This window comes from Apium graveolens, chromosome 8 (genome assembly GCF_009905375.1).
Source record: "Apium graveolens cultivar Ventura chromosome 8, ASM990537v1, whole genome shotgun sequence".
Taxonomy (NCBI): domain Eukaryota; kingdom Viridiplantae; phylum Streptophyta; class Magnoliopsida; order Apiales; family Apiaceae; genus Apium; species Apium graveolens.
The window spans coordinates 209,316,564-209,333,541 of record NC_133654.1 but is presented as its reverse complement, the minus strand read 5'-3'; the positions used below and the strand labels follow the sequence as shown (position 1 = coordinate 209,333,541).

Genomic DNA, 16,978 nt, shown 5'->3' with positions numbered 1-16,978 from the left:
TGGAGAAGGTTTTACAACTCCAGAGTCTAATCGAGAAACAGAAAGTCCTTCCAGTCCAGTTAGACCGATGGGAGTAAAGGCATCCGAACATGCAAAAAAGAAAGGAAAGCAACGTATGACCGAAAAAGAAGAGATGTCTATGGCTATTTTCAATAGTATGCAATGTCATCAAAAACAACTAGTGGAGGCCAACATCAAAAGAGATGAGGAAACCCTTCAAATGTCGAGGGAGATGTTAGAACTTGAGAAACGAAAAGAAGCAAGACAGGAAAGACTTGATTTACTAGAGGAACGGAAAGAAGCAAGATTGGAATAACACGAGGCTATTGAAGAATTAAGGGAGCAAACAAAGATCATGACAATGGATACTAGCCAAATGACCCCTAATACAAAAAAATGGTTTAAAAGAAAGAAGCCTGAGATCATGGAAAAAGTGAATGAGACTACTACTGGCAGTGCTTATGTTCCTCGCTTTGATGATGATTTTTATGATTAGATTTAGCTATTATGTTTTTAATTTAATTATGTTCCATGTTTTCTAATTTTAACCATGTTTACTACTTTTGAATTCAATAAAATTAATTATTATAAATTGTCAAGTCATACATTTCAAGAGAAAATAAATTGACAACTACTGATTAGCTTCCATTGCCCAGTTTTTCTCCACCAAATCATTTTGAAGCATTGTATGAATATAAGTTGATTCCAAGTTCTCGATACGATCCCAAAATGCTTGTTGATTTCTTCCATTTCTTTGTACTGGTACAAAAGGAATTCGAACTCCATTACTATCTATTGGCCCATCATAGACCTGTGATGCTAATGGATTCATTAAATCTTCTTCAACCGGGTCAACAAAATCTTCTTCCACAAATTCATCCTCAACTATCATGTTATGCAATATGATGCAAGTCATCATGATACTTCTCTAGGATGATTAGAAGATTTTCCAGGTCTTGAGCCTCGCCCTTGTGGTTCATCTGGGGTATCAATGAACTCATTCATCATCACTGCTTCGGTCACCATGGTATTCATAATTTCAGACTCTTCTTGACTGTGTTTTTGTCTCTGACTCAATAATCTTTTTAATGAATTCATTGTTGCAAAGATTGTATTGATTTTGAGATGACTATAATCTGACGATCATAATATTATTTATAGACAATTTTCTATCTATAAATCTAGATCATGACACATGTCATAATGTGATTCAACGAAAATCTTATCAAAAATATAAATTTATCCACTATCTTATCAAAAATCTGAAATTATCCAGCAATGTATTATTGGATACTATTTGTGGGACCATTAAATAATAGAGATGAAAATAAATTTATGATATATAATATAATTATGTATTTGATGAATAGTAATTGATGGATTGATGGAGTCATGTGGGTGTATAAAAATTAAGGAAAAAAGTGATTCCAGCATGAATAGTAATCAACTCCATTGATTGAATTGATGAATTGATGAATTGATGGAGTCGAGAGGTGCATATGCTCTTAGGACAGAATTCTAGAAAATTGAAATCAAAGAAGACTTTTACATAACTTGAATTTAAGTAAAGACAATTATCTTAGCTAGTGGTAACAGAGATATGACCATTGTATTGATGAACATTTATGAATAATCATGTTCCTATGCATCAAGAAAGAACTTCAATGAAGATTTTTAAACACTCTTTTGATGTAGAGTAATGATCATTAGACCGAGAAGTGTAATATATGTTAGCTTTGGGAGTCAAGTGGCCATCACAATAAATTAAAAGACGGAGTTGTGGATTAACAACTGATTAGTAGGGAACAATTTTAGTAAAAGCCGATTTTCCATACCTTTTAACACCTACAGTATTAGATATCGTTTATTTTAGCCCTTTTCTACGATAAAGATTGTTTTACCCTCCAATTTAGTCTGATATGCCGTTTTAATCACGAAAAAAGCTAAAGGGAACAGTATTTAATACTCTAGGGGTCAAAGGATACGACTCCTTATTTTTTAGGCTCATAGATATATTGGCCAATACTTTAAGGGCCAAAAATTCATTAAGCCTATTAATTATATAATCAGGATTTATTTATTTCCCAATCAATATATTAGTTATTTTTTAATATATTAATTACTTATATATCAAAATTATATATAGTGATAATAAAATAAATTATTAACAGGCTTTAATAATTAATAAGGCGGTTGAAATAGATAGAATGGTGTTGAGTCGTTTGGACAAATCCAAAGAAGATACAAAATTTCATCCAACTCGTGCGTGCATGTTTCTCGTATTTGACCATCTTGCCACTACCCAGTACACCCATCCATTCTTTTATTTATTTAATTATCGTTTTCCCCCGTCAAAGTCCACAATCTTGTTCGTCTATACTTCTCCCGCTCTCCTCTATATAAAGAGCAGCCAAAACATCAACTTTCAAAACATTTAGCTACAAATCATATTTCTTACCAATCTCAATGGATGCATCACTTCTTTACCTCTCAAATTCTAGTTACTCACCGGAATCATCATTCGGATCACCAGAATATTCCAACAATTACCTTCCGTTTAACGTAAACGATTCCGAAGAAATGCTTCTTTACAGAGTCCTATCACAAGTAGAACTAGAAAAAACATCAACCAATGAAGAGGCCAGCTCAATACGGGAACAAACAGTAGTACAGAATAAACAAAAAGCTTATAGAGGCGTCCGAAGAAGGCCGTGGGGAAAATATGCAGCAGAAATAAGAGATTCTACAAGAAATGGAGTAAGGGTCTGGCTAGGCACATTCGACAGTGCAGAACAAGCTGCTTTAGCTTACGATCAAGCTGCATTTTCAGTTCGCGGTGCTGGTGCCATACTTAATTTTCCGGTAGAGAGAGTTCGTGAATCATTGCGTGACATGAAGCAGAGCTGTGAGGACGGATGTTCACCAGTGGTGGCTTTAAAGAAAAAGCATTCCATGAGAAGAAGAAATTTGAAGAAAACAAATAAAAAGAGCAAAACAGGGGAAGGGAAAGTGTTAGAAAATGTTGTGTTAGAGGACTTAGGTGCAGATTATCTTGAGGAGCTTTTGAGTTTAACTGATGATTCCAGTCCTGCTAGGTGAAAATACATCTAATTTCATTGTCATCTTCCTTATATGTTATTGGTTCGACGGACAACTAGCCAGAGTCTTCTGCACCGTTTAAGACTTGTCTTATCACGGATTTCCTTAAAGATTTCATTAATAAGTTAATATTCGATGTACATGCTTTTTATTTACGATGCATTCCATTTTTTCCTGGTTTAAGTGTTAGTTTTCCCACCAACAAAGTTTGAAAAACTGAGGAAGATTTAAACTCGTGTTGCCTCCCATTTTATTAGCACACCTGATGTGAACTATTTTAGAATTCTAATTAGATATTATGGAATTTGTGCTTTGATTTGATTATTTTGAAATTTATGGTACAAGAAGCGTGCATTGAATATTCCAGATGAGGGATGGGGTTGATGTAACAATAGCATTGTTCCGTTGAAACGACTCCAACACAGTCGTGGTTTTTGACCACGAATATGCAAATGACTTGTTCGATTGCTTGCCGCTTATTTTAGTGGTTAAAGTTAAGTTTAAACACAGTTACGTCATTGTGTCTATCTTTTGGTAATCTATAAGCTAAAACGTCCACGTCACTATTATATCAGTTTTTTGCCTTATTTTAACATAACTCTGCCCATAAAATTCTTATTTTATATTTAAAATTTTAACTTTGTAACATCAAGTGTCAAAATATGATTTTCTTACTAAACAATTTTATTAATTATTTTAATATACATGGCATATTTAACTTGTGAAATTTCCATATATGTAATTTTTTTGAATATATATATATAACATAATATAACATAATATATTTGTTAGAATATATATTTATATTTATTATTATATTATACATTAGGATATTTTCGGTATTTAACTTATATTTATTTTCTATATAAGTTCAGACATGTATTATCGAAATACCCATAAATGGTATTTTTCGTAGAAATAGTATTCTTGCTTTTTTCGATGATCCTCGATACAGAAGAAAGAGTTCGGGAATTACTAAATACGGCACTATAGAAGTCTATCCAATCGCCAAAAAAGAGGATTTTATTGAGTATTGAGGAGTCAAGGAATTTAGGCCAAAATATCAAATAAAAGTGGATCGGTTCTTTTTCATTCCCAAGGAAGTGTATATAAATTATAAATTGATTGTAATAATATTTTATATTCGTATTATATATCTTTAAATCTATCTTGTTATCAAGAGTTAGGTTTCGAGTGATTTGAGTATCAAATTTAGGGATGACCGTGGAAGATTAGTTGATTCGTTAAATAGATAGAGTTACGTTGCAACAACAAAAGTTTCTTGAAAATTCGCTGGGAAATTTTCTAGCTTGATCAGCCAACTTGTTTTTACGATTCCCGGAGTTTCAACCGTTGAATCATCCTGAAATTTTAACCATGTCTTCTTTGCATCAGTATCTAAATTTTGAACTGTGGAGATCGTATTTTGAGCTCTAGCAATCAATTTTTTGATGGTTACAACATGTTACTGTTTATTTTTAGTTCATTATTTCCATCGTTGTTGATCTTGTAATAGTATTCGATTATTGGGATGTTACAGTTGTATTAATTGGTTTATCTGGTTGAGATTTAATATTAGTTTTGGATTTGCAACCAGAATTAAAAATTGGTTTTAGATCTGCTTTCGGATGTGATTTTGGATTGGAATAGGTTTTTTGAGTTTGGATTTGATTTCCGATTTGGTTTCTTGATTGAATTTGGATGTAGTTTAAATTTGGTGTTGAATTTGGATTCAACTTTGTTTCTGATTTGGTTTGAGTTTAGTTTCAACAATATCTCGACATGTATGTCTCATCGTCAATAGCTCTTTTCTCAACTGGCACTTCAAGTTTATTTTCTTCTCAATGAATTCTGGATTCGGGTGCATCTCATCATATATCTCCTCATTGGTCGTTTTTTGTTTCATTTTCTGATGATTCATCTTTATCCATCATAATTGCTGATGGCACTCTTATGCCGTTACGAGGTGTTGGTTCTGTAGCTACCCCAAGAGTGTCTCTCTTTGATGTTTATTATATTCTGGATCTCAAGTTAAATCTTATTTCGGTTAGTCAATTATATGAATCTGGTTACTTGGTTTTTTTTTCTTCTACTACTTGTTGTGTTATGGATCCGAGATTTCAAAAGGTATTGGGAAAGGTCGTAAGAAGACTTTATGTTTTGGATGAACTCAATGTATTTGTTGTGGCAACTCCTAGTGTTGATTTATCCTCTTTTTATTTGAGTGATTTATTTTCAGACTTTACCTATCGCATGCTCATTTAGGTCATGTTTCTCAATCTTATTTACAATATTTAGTTTCAAGAGGAGCCTTGGGACAACTAAAATCTCATGATATTTCTGACTATAGCGGTTGTAAATTAGCAAAAAATGATGTTTTACCCTTTCATAAGAGTGTTACGTATTCTCTTGCTTCGTTTGATATTATACATTTTGATGTGTGGGGACCTGCTCCCATGTCCACAAAAGGAGGATTTAGACATTATGTTTCGTTTGTTGATGATTTCACTAGTTATACGTAAATCTATCATTTGAAGCGTATGTCTGATTTTTTGAATATATTTAAAGATTTTAGAGCTCATATAAAAACTCAACATAAAATTGTCGTTAAATGTTTTCATTATAATTTGGGAGGTGAATACAGCTCTAACGATTTTTGTCGCTTGCTTGCTTCTGATGGGACTATACGTCAAATCTCGTGTACTGACACTCCTCAACAGAACAGTATTGTTGCAAGAAAATATCGTCATCTTATTGAAATAACTCGCTCATTTTTGTTGTCGGCTGATGTTCCAAGTGTATTTTGGGGTGAAGCATTTCTTACTGCTGTTTGTGTAATTTACCGAATTCCAACTGCTCAAAATTCTGGTTTATCACATTTTGAGAAATTATATGATGAAGTGCCTAATTATGCTTCGTTGTGTGTCTTTGGTTGTAGTAGATTTGTTCTCAAACCTCATGTTGAGTGTAGTAAATTGTAAGCTAAGTATGCTTTATGTCTGTTCTTTGGCTACGGTTTAGCTAGAAAGGATATTGTTGTTTTGAGCCGGTTAGTGGAAAATTTATGTTTCTCGGCATGTTTAGTTTTTGGAGCATATTCTATTTTTCTCTGTTCCTGCTAGTTCGCATCATATGATACATGAAGAGCTTATTTGTATTGATCATTTTGACACGAACATTGAGGATGCTTCAACCACAAATTCTAATACTTCAGTTCCAGAAACATCTACATCTCAAACTCTCAAATCTCCACCGACTTCTACATCTATATCTCAGACTACGACTTCTCCACCTGCTTCTACAACCAGTCAATCGTCACCAGAGATTTCAGATTCTCCTCCTACTCAATCGTCTACCAAAATTTTGACTCCTCCGCCAGTTCAGTAGTCTAATTGCATACGTAAGTCCACCCAACTACCCGATTTTGCTTATTTATCTTATTCCCCATCTTTTGCTTCATTTGTTACTTCTGTTCACTATTTGTATGAGCTTGCATGATATAGAGAGGTTGTTCATGATCCTCTATGGCAGAATGCTATGGCCGAGGAACTTACCGCTTTACATCAAACTCATACATGGGATTTAGTCCTATTACTTCCAGGAAAACATGTAAATGGTTGTCATTGGGTATATAGAATTAGAACAAAATCTGATGGATCTGTTGAGCATTATATATAACGACTCTATATTTTGTGTTATTAAAAAATAAATCTATTAATCTGCAAATTATGTATTATGTGGTTAATGCTTAATACGTGTCAAATTATCGTACTCTTAATTGTTGTTCTAGTTTAATATATAAATTGTATTATTTATTGTTCTATTCAGTAAATATATCAAAGTTTAATTTTCATAAATATGATCTTTATTTGTAAAATTACTTTTATCGCACCATAATTTTGATAATTATTTATAGGAATTTATGAAATTTAGAAAATAATATTACGTCAAGTAATAAACTTCAAATTATTTTTTGATTCTAATTATTTGTTATTTCAACGTTAAATTTAAAAATAATTCGAAAATTCTGAAAATTATATTTTATTAGTTTCCAAATATTTCATGAATTCTAAAATTCTTTTGGAAATATTTCGTCTCATTTTTATCCGTAAATTTATATCATTAAAAATCAAATTTGCGAGCCGGAATCGGGCTTGCAAAATGGGGTACATGGTAGTTAAATACGTGCCATATTTCTTTGCTGAACACGTGCCTTGCTATATAAAAAACAAAACACACACATAAACATCAGAGGTCTCTCTCTCTTCTCTCAATCTCTCTCGGCTTTTTTTCTCATCTCTCTCACTCCTCTCCTCTATCTCATTCTCCTATCTCTGTCTCATCTCTCAATCTCTCCTATTTTCGTCTCTCTCTTATCTCTTTCTCCCGTATTTTTTCCTCCTCCTTCTTCTCAGTAACATCTTCTGCCACCCCTGTTCTTCTTTATCCCCTCGCCGCAAGTTTCTTTTCCAGCGAAGGTGTATACGTGTGTGTGTTATGTGGTTATGGTTGGTTGTTGCTGCTGGTGACTGTTGGATGTTTGTTTGTAATTGTTGTGTAATTTATATGATTATTCTGTGATTATATGAATTAAATCGATTGAATTTTAGTCGGACTTTTTGTAAATTGATGGCGAAACTCCGGCCGGAAACCGGTATGTTGGAGTGATGCCACTGTCGGCAATGCACTCGTTGAGCCGATATATTTATGGCAATGATGAATTCGTGAGCCTCCAAAATATATCATAATTATATTGCATAATATTCAGTCAGTAATCAAAAATGTAAATTCTAAATTGATTGGTGAAAGTTAGTTGAATTATTGTGTCGACGATGATTGTTGGTGTTGATTTGATATCGACTAATAGTTTGTTAAATAGAAGAATGCTGCCCGATTTTTGAGAAAAAGTCCAATTTAGAAAAGTGAGATTACATTCCTTTAATTATCAAACTATTAATCGCTTGTGTAGTTATTCCTATGTAGTTCGTTTTACAAACTTATTTCATATTCTACAAACTAACTTAAGGTTAGTATGACTTTAAGTCATATTTAATTAATTGTTACTTAGATAAACCTACTAATACGAATTAGTTTGTTCGTCTTATTAACGATTAATTAAATATAGATTTGGTCCCACCAATCTAAGTTACATTTTCGAAACTAAATTCCCAAAGAACTATTAATATTAAATTCATTTGGTGAAATATCTTGCAAAAAGAATTTAAAAAAAAAACTATTTTATATAACTAAAATTATATGCGTGCATGGTATCGTATTATTATACTATAATACTCATTTTTGTAAGGTTTGTATAAAATATGGTATGCAGTTATTTGTTATAGCATCACCTCTATTTTATCGGGTAGAATTGAATAGCGAGGATATGTCTAGCATAATCGAATATCTGATCTAGAGTATTTCAATTCTGTAGGTTTTAGTCAAAGATTCCGTCCTCCAAAGCCAAACTAGGATTAATCTCGTGTTTGTGTACCTTACTTTAGCAAGGCAAGTACCTCTGACCATATCTTTCATGACTCAGTATTTTGAATAATTATATATTAATATTTGATTAATGTATTCATACTTGATCAACACATTTTAAGTTGCATATCCCCTTACTCAGAAATTCATGATTTATTTTTAATAAGGTTTTAGGGGAGAGTAACTTGTAGCAACACCTGTCTCTAAATTGTGTTTTATATTCAGCAGATGTTAGTAATCAATCATTACTAAAATTTGTGATAAAAGTCTGATTTGGAATAAAATTTTGTTCACCTATGTCGTGAATTTTTTTGAAGAGACAGGTATAATCAAATCAAAATTTTAGAACTAGAATAAAAAGAAAAAAGTTATTCTATTGGAGTTGTGTAAGAGGTCCGTTAATCGGTAACGACCCAACATGTTGGTGGCGTAAGCGGCTAAGGTGGTTGTGCATATTCTTTTAACCGATTAGTCCAACATTGCTAAAGACGTAGCTAGTCTTTAAGTCCCGGAACACATAAATTCTAGGATGGCCATTCGAGCTATCTGGTGATTGATAGACTGATCAACTATCTTCACCTTTATGAACGTCCAATAGAACTGATTAATTAAATTTCTGAATTGTTTAAAGTTGATTCATTCAAGTGAAAAGATAGCATGCTAAAGTTAAATTCTGGAATTCATTAATCTATATTTTGTGTTACTGTTTTAAAGAGCATGCTAGTAGTTGGCGGTTCTCTAGTTCTTAATGATTTCAAATCTTTTATTCTTATAACCGTTTATAAGTTTATTTTGAAAAGAAAGTATAATATTTGAAAAGCTTGTAGTGGAAATGATTGAATTAGAGATGTTAAACAAATTCACCATTCTTCTCAGAGCCCCACTTGAACCCTGAACACGCTAAACCTGTGTTCCAATCTTTTGAGTTAGATTATACTGCTAAGTTTGTTGGTTAGAGACGGTGGTCATAGTTACTTGCTGAGTCATTTAACTCATTCGTTTGTGTTGATCTAACTTTGGCAGATAAGCAAGAAGATGGAAAGTTTTAGGCGCTCGGCTCAGGTAGAAGCATTGTGAGAGCATTGGTTAAAATCTTTTAGATTTTCAGATACAATTGAGTTATCTGGAAAATTCCAAATCGGAATTATAAATTTTAAATTTGCAAAGTTATAAAAGTTTATATTCTTAGTTAATGGTTGTATCTTGTTTCATACCTTATCCTGTATAGATCTTTGCAGCAATTTCAGGGTTAATATATTATTGAATTTTGTATAGTCAATATATAGATATAAGATGTGTTGTGAGTCCTTGATCTTAAACCTGGATTTGAGGGTGTCATAAGTTGGTATCAGAGCTACAGGATTTGGTCCCTGAAATAAGTTAGTTTAAGGATAGAAGTAAGCGAGATTGTTCAACTCATATAGAATTGAGTTAGAATTATCAGAAATAATTCTTAGAGTAAGTTTATTTTAAGGATTATAATAAATCTAGGTTGAAGATAACCCTTATCAATTTTACGTCTTTGCACGCTATGTCTTATATCAGGCTTCCGACATCAGCATTAATGCCAATGCGGACAAGACCCTTACATCCCGGACACTTTTCTTGGTTATTTACCTTTAGTGTCTGATCATGAGCGTGATTCTGATTTTTACTCATATGATGTTATAGTGTGGTAACTTGCTCAATCAACTATAGAGGCCCATATATGGTGAATCGTATATGCTTTGAAGACTTGTTATGCCAGGTTGAGGTTGTTACGTCTATTAGGAATGTTCTTTCAGATGTTAATGGATGTGGTACCGCTGATACTGTCAGACTTTTGCCAATTCTTTACCGTGTATATATGTCGACCACTCATGTGATTTGGACATGGTATTTGACCAGCATTCGGAATTTAGAATCTCATTGGATCATATGTCATATGATGCTAGGAGATGCGCGATTATTAATAAAAAGTGAATGGATGTTTTGGAGTGATTTTATTAATTGGTTGGCTTGTAGTTGTCTTCATGAACGATCATCTACTATAACCGTTTTGGGATAAAATTGGGGGATTTGTGCGGATAGAAAGCTGGAACCGGAATAAGTTAAGTATAACTCGATAAAGAAGAAATTAAAACATAGGTAGGATTGTTATAAACTTTGATAGTCCGTTTAGATATCAAACTGCCATTTTAGATTTCTTATGGTTTAGAGCCCTTATCTTTAGGAATTAATTTCAAGTCTCAATTTATTATGGTATCAGTGGTGGTAGTTAGAAATCAATTTCAAGTCACGCCCTCTTCTGACCTTCGGGTAGTCGTTATTGTATTTCCTTTGGAATTTTTCTTTACCTTGGGCTCGTAACCATATTTCCATATCCCCGTACACTTTATAACATTAATTATTAATATTCTGTTTGATACAACTAGTTTATATGTCTGCTTAGATAGTACCTATGTACAACAATAGCCTTCCAAAATCATCGTTAATTGTCATAAATACCTCTATCTTGTTATCAACCGACAATATCAAACAACTTATATAGTAATAGGGCTACATAAATTAAATCTTTATACTCAAATTTCTAAATGCTTAAGTTATAAATTTGTTTCTAGAATGATAGCATATTGCTTAATAAGTTGCTTGTTTGCCCGTAAGAGGAATGAAACTCAAAGTGAGTAAAACCAAAAAGATATCTATTTTTGAAATTTTGATACTGAAGAACAAGGTTGGGCTGATTTTATTATAACCTAGATTTTTCCTTCCTATCCACTAACTTTCTATTTCAACATCATTTATTTCTTTAATTGATTTTATCATTTGATTGAGAAAGACAATGCATAAGATTTGATTATTTGTCTTTGTGACAAAATGTCGGGTGAGACGCCATATACTTATCTGTTGTAAATTATATAATACTAATACTGGCCATTTTATGTACCTATATGGTTGCTCTCAGTCATATCTACATATTTTTCACCCCTTGTTTCTTCAGAATTGATTAATTGATTTTGAATTCCATCAGGTCGTTTATGACAATGAGTTTGATCAAAAAGTTTTTAAGTTAAGACATATACCTCTGTAGTTCAGGCCTGTAATAACCCCAAAAATTTTGGACTTTTTGTAACCCTTATGAATAGTGATTTTGCTGATTATGCTGAATAAGAAAACTTTTCATGCCACACTTTGTAGGGGTTCTTTTATTGATATTCTGAGATCTTATTAGTACTCTATATGGTATATAAGTGTATGTAAAGATCGTCAGAATCCAAATTCAAACACTTTGATTTTTCCCGAAAACCCGCCAGATACAAAAAGAATTAAGTATAAGGTAACATGATTAAAATGATTTTAATTCAAGGATTTTAAGAGAGGATCATAAAAGGAATATAAAATATTGAGAAAGGTTTAAGGGAACCTAAGTAATGAGATTCCGGGTATGATCCCTTAAACGATAAACGAGAACGAAAGTTAAGCGAACCGTAAAACAAATAAACGACCAAGGGACAAGCACATACAAGTAGAATGGGAAGGAAGCTTCCAAAAGAAGCTAAAACAAGTGGTTAAAAAAGAAGGCGACATCATCAAACCATAAGGGGAAGACATGTGGCTTGGAGGTGAGGTCATCCAAGTGATGTCATCACTTTATTCAAGAAATCTCCACCAAGTATTCATTTCACAAACACAAAAATCAAAAGCAACCAAAACAAACACATTTTCTTCTTCCCCCATCTTTTTGCCTCGGCTTTTTGAAAAAAAGCTAGGAAGAAAATTCCAAAACCCCAGCTCCACTTAATCATAATTCAAGAGGTTTGTTTCTTTAGCTTCCATAATTCATAACTTAGATGAGCCATAACTTTAAGCTCAAGATTCCATGTTTAACATAACTAATCAATTCATCAAATTTCTTGGTGAATAGTGTTTTCAAGAAACTAACTTTGTGTTTTCTTATGTTTTCTTCAAGATCCAAGCTTGGTAGAGATAGTTAGTGGTTATATAAGGCTTCCTAAGTGATTCTCCACTCTCCAAGGAAGGTATAACTTCTCAAACCCTTAGTTTTAAGTTTTGTTGGTTTGGATTTCATAATGTTTAGATGATGGGTTAGTGTAATGGGTGTGTACTCATGTTTAGAGCTTTGTTTAGTAAGTGGTTTTGTTGATTTTAGAGTTAGAAGTGATACTTGTTGGATTTGATGTTCTTGGTCACATTTTGACTTACTTTAGATGAATAATTTGACATCTTAAGTTATAGTTAAATGATCTTGTATTGTGGTTGAATGATGGTGGAATGGTGCTGATTGGTGGTGGTTTGATGTTGAATTGATTTGGTAAAATTTTGGGAAATCGCGTAAACATAGCCGTTGTAATGCCCGATTTACCTTAGACTGTTTTTGTTCTTAACTTCAGGACCCGTGAACTCACTGTAAGAGTCTGACCATTGCCATTTTTAGATATTTCATGTTACGAGCTTCATTTTGATATGTGGTTCGCTTGAATCCGATGTACGGTTTAGGAGAAATGACCACTTTAAGTAACGGCGTTTCGCGACCGAACCATTACCCCTCGCCTTACTTTGAAACCTTGGTTAAGGCCCTTAAATGACTAACTGGAGTATGAAACAATTATGCAAAGTGTATTAGGCAGTTGATAGAGTACTCGCGAAAGAATCGCCTTAAGAATCTTAATGGTCAATTTATTAAAAATGGTGGAGCTGAGGGTACTCGAACGACTTATGTGATTTGTTAAGCGTAGAAGTGACCATAAGCGAACATTAAGGTTTAATTGGTTAAAGTCTAGTTTCTTAAGCGACCGGGGTTTAATTCCGACTTATGTTGTTGTTTATAGGTTATCGGACCCACTCTAAGCTTAAGTCTATCCGGGAACACTCAGGCAAGTTTTCTACCCGTTATACTGTTGTTGTGATGTAAATATATGTATATGCATTATCTTGTGATAAGTGCATGATTGTTATTAGCAAATCTTGCGATATATTGGAGCATGCTGATATGGTATATATGCATATCTGTTTCGTAATCTTGATATCTAATTGTCGATTCAAATGCTTATAAGTTGCATAATACCTATGCTAGAGATAAACAGTAATTGCGTATACCCTTAGTATAGGGGACCCAAAGGTGAACATTTTTCTAAACCGGGAGTCGATGTTCCCGAGTATAATATATATATATATATATTTATATTTATATAGTTTTCAAAACTATTAATCGAATAAGGATTATTCGATAACTTAATTTTATTTAATGAATATTATTTTGAATATTCATTCGAGGACTTATGACTCCGCTTACTTTATTTAATGAATATTATTTTGAATATTCATTCGAGGAGTTATGACTCCGCTTACTTTATTTAATGAATTTTATTTTTGAATATTCATTCAAGGACTTATGACTCTGCTTATTTTATTAAATAATATTCTTTATTTTATTAAAGAATAATGTTTCGATAATCAAACTTATTTTCGATTATTCAAATAAAGATCGTATTTTCGTATAAGTATATCTTTGGTTATTTATTATTCATTTCAAGTATGAGCCTTAAAACTTCTACTTCAATTATTTTTATAGAGATTATCCTTTATGAGAATATTATTTAAATAATAATATTCAGATATTCTCCAACATATCGGGACTGATTTATTTTATTAAATCCGCATTACTCCAAACATTCTTAAAAATATTTTCGAGTCTTCATAATGATTTTTAAAAGTTTGAGCGGATCCCAAAACTCATTTTTATATTTAAGATCTTCCTTTCGAAGGGGATTTAAATACTCGCTCAAAACCTGAGGGATCCGGCTCAGTGGTGTATTTTACATTCGCAACGAGGTTGCTGTTTTGAGAAAACATCTTGATTACTTGTCCATCGTTCGGGAAGTAAGTTCATCTATTTGAGTCGGCATAAGCAACATGGGCTCAGTGGGCGTCCATGAAAGTGTAAGTGGCTCAGTAGGAGTCCATCAAATGCGTAAGTGGTTGAGTGGCAGTCCAGTATAAGGTCATATTGCGGCCAGGGTGATGACCAGTGGGGAATTCGTCCATCTACTAGTAGAAAATGTTACTTATTGGTATCTTTGCCTGATCAGCAAGATATCAGGTTTATGCCAACGTTTTCTCCTTTTCAAATTCATTGGATATTACAACTCTGTTTATAATTTTCATAACAGAGGTTTTCAAGGAGTGTATGAAATGTATATATATATAGGTGTATATATATATCGGGACTTAATGAAGTATCTCGTAACTTCATTTCTTTTGAATGATATTTCAAAGATTGAATCTATTCAAATCTTATCTTGTAGTCTCATCTATGTGATGAACTTTTGAAACTGATTATAACTTGAACGGTGGTAGTTCAAGTAGTAATTGGAAAATATATAAGTATATTGGGGTATCTTGTAACTTCATCTTTTCAACTTATATCTAGTTAATGATTATCTTATGCATGACAAAGATTTTCAGAAAAACGTTGAGACAAGGTTAGATATATGAGATCACCTTGTAATGATATTTTTATACAGTTATAAACTGGAACACTGTGTATATTATGCATGGAAGAGGACTTCCAAGATTTTGAAAAGTATATGTACATATATACTGAATATTTTGTGACTTGGTCGCGTTAAGATATCAAACTTGGTCCATTTCTTTTTGACCAAAACTTTCATGAGTACTATGAGAATGCTCATATATTGTTAATTATTATACATATTATTTCGGTGGGCTTGTTGCTCACCCTTGCTTTCTTCTTTCATCACACAATAACAGATAGAAAAGATGAACAGGACCAAGCTCCCAATTCGCAAGCGGTTAGGAAACGTTCCGCAGTTTTATGGAGGCGTTGATGCCACGGTAGCTGAGGTAGGAATTACCAATAGGCTAGGCTGTCAACTTTTAGTGTTCCAGACTTATGTATCTATATGAATTGTAATAATGGGAAGGGAATGTAAATTTATTTAGAAACCCTTTCGAGGTATAACGACTTATAATTGTGGAATGAACTGACTTGTGTTATTTTTGGCATTCATCTCTGAGACTATAACTTGTGGTGTGTGTGTATATTGTGGGGTCACAGTACGCAGTAGTTGATTGTTTATTAAGATTAAGTGTTATCAAGGGAAATGGAACTCATGACAACACGGATCCCCGACCTCGGATTTGGGGGTGTTACAGAAATGGTATCAGAGCTAAGCGTTATAAACCTCAGAGATGATGTGATGTTAAGATAATAAGTTTACTAAGATAATAAGAACTCTTGCCAAGTTCATAGTCGGACTACCTAACGTAGTACTGACAGTTAAAACCCTTATGGGAACCCTTATAAATATCGTGATAGAAGCGTAGTTCGTTATCGTATATGGTAGCGGGACTCCGAACCCTGAGGTTGAGGAGCAACAGCGCGATGATGTTTTATTACTTATTAGGAGATCATAATGTGGATCCGATAGAGCGTCCTAACGAGGGACCGGATAATGCTCATGTTGAGGATGTAGCCGTTGAGGAGGTTGTCCCAGAAGAGATTGTTGCCGTGGATGATCCTGACAAGAAGGAATAAAGGACCATTGAGGAATTGATGACCATGGTTAGGGCGACTACCAGAGGTAGGATTGGCCGGTCACTACCGGAGGTTCGTTCAAGTTTGTAAAGATAATAGCCCCTTTAACGTGGCTTACTCGTAAGACTGAGAAGTTCGAATGGACAGAGAAATGCGAGAACAGCTTTTAAGAATTGAAGCAAAGATTGGTGATGGCCCCTATGTTGGCGTTGCAGGAGGGAAAAGGAGATTTTATGATGTGTAGTGACGCTTCACATAAGGAATTAGGGTGTTTCTTATACAGCATATCAAGGTAATCGCGTACGCGTCAAGATAATTAAGAGAATATAAAATTTGATATCCCCGCCCATGAGCTTGGGCTCGTGGCAATAGTTTTGCCCTAAAGATTGGAGGCACTACTTGTATGGAGAGAAGTGCGAGATTTACACAAGCCATAAGTGCTCTAGTGCACTTTCACGTAGAAATAGCTCAACATGCGCCAGAGGAGGTGGTTAGAGCTAATCAAGGATTACGATTATGAGATTCTTTATCATCCAGGGAAAGCCAAAATGGTGGCTAATGCCCTTAGTATAAAAGAGAGACTCAAGATGAAAATGTCTTTGGGAGAGTTGATAAGAGATTTTAAGAAAATGGAAATAGAAGTGAAGGTAACCGGAGCCGGTACCGAAAAGCTATTTGAGATTACAATACAGCCCGAATTATTGGAGAAGATCATATTGTGCCAAGAAAAGGTGATGAATAGAGGTAAAGAACCAATGACTGGAGAAGAGATTAATACCTAGAAAGATGATGAGGGAATAATGAGGTATCCCTACAGAATTTGGGTTCCAAATGTTCAAG

At 33.5% G+C, this 16,978-nt stretch overlaps 1 protein-coding gene across 1 annotated transcript; it reads left to right on the top strand.

The window, feature by feature from the left end:
* The first annotated feature begins 2,371 nt into the window (after positions 1-2,371).
* LOC141676797 (ethylene-responsive transcription factor 1B-like) lies at positions 2,372-3,282 on the top strand. Its single transcript, XM_074482509.1, has one exon. The coding sequence runs from the start codon at positions 2,467-2,469 to the stop codon at positions 3,097-3,099; it is 633 nt and encodes a 210-aa protein (XP_074338610.1). The 5' UTR covers positions 2,372-2,466; the 3' UTR covers positions 3,100-3,282.
* The last annotated feature ends 13,696 nt before the right edge of the window (positions 3,283-16,978 follow it).

Excerpts from the sequence above, each read along its gene's own strand:
- LOC141676797 (XM_074482509.1), top strand. The coding sequence starts at position 2,467 with ATGGATGCATCACTTCTTTACCTCTCAAATTCTAGTTACTCACCGGAA.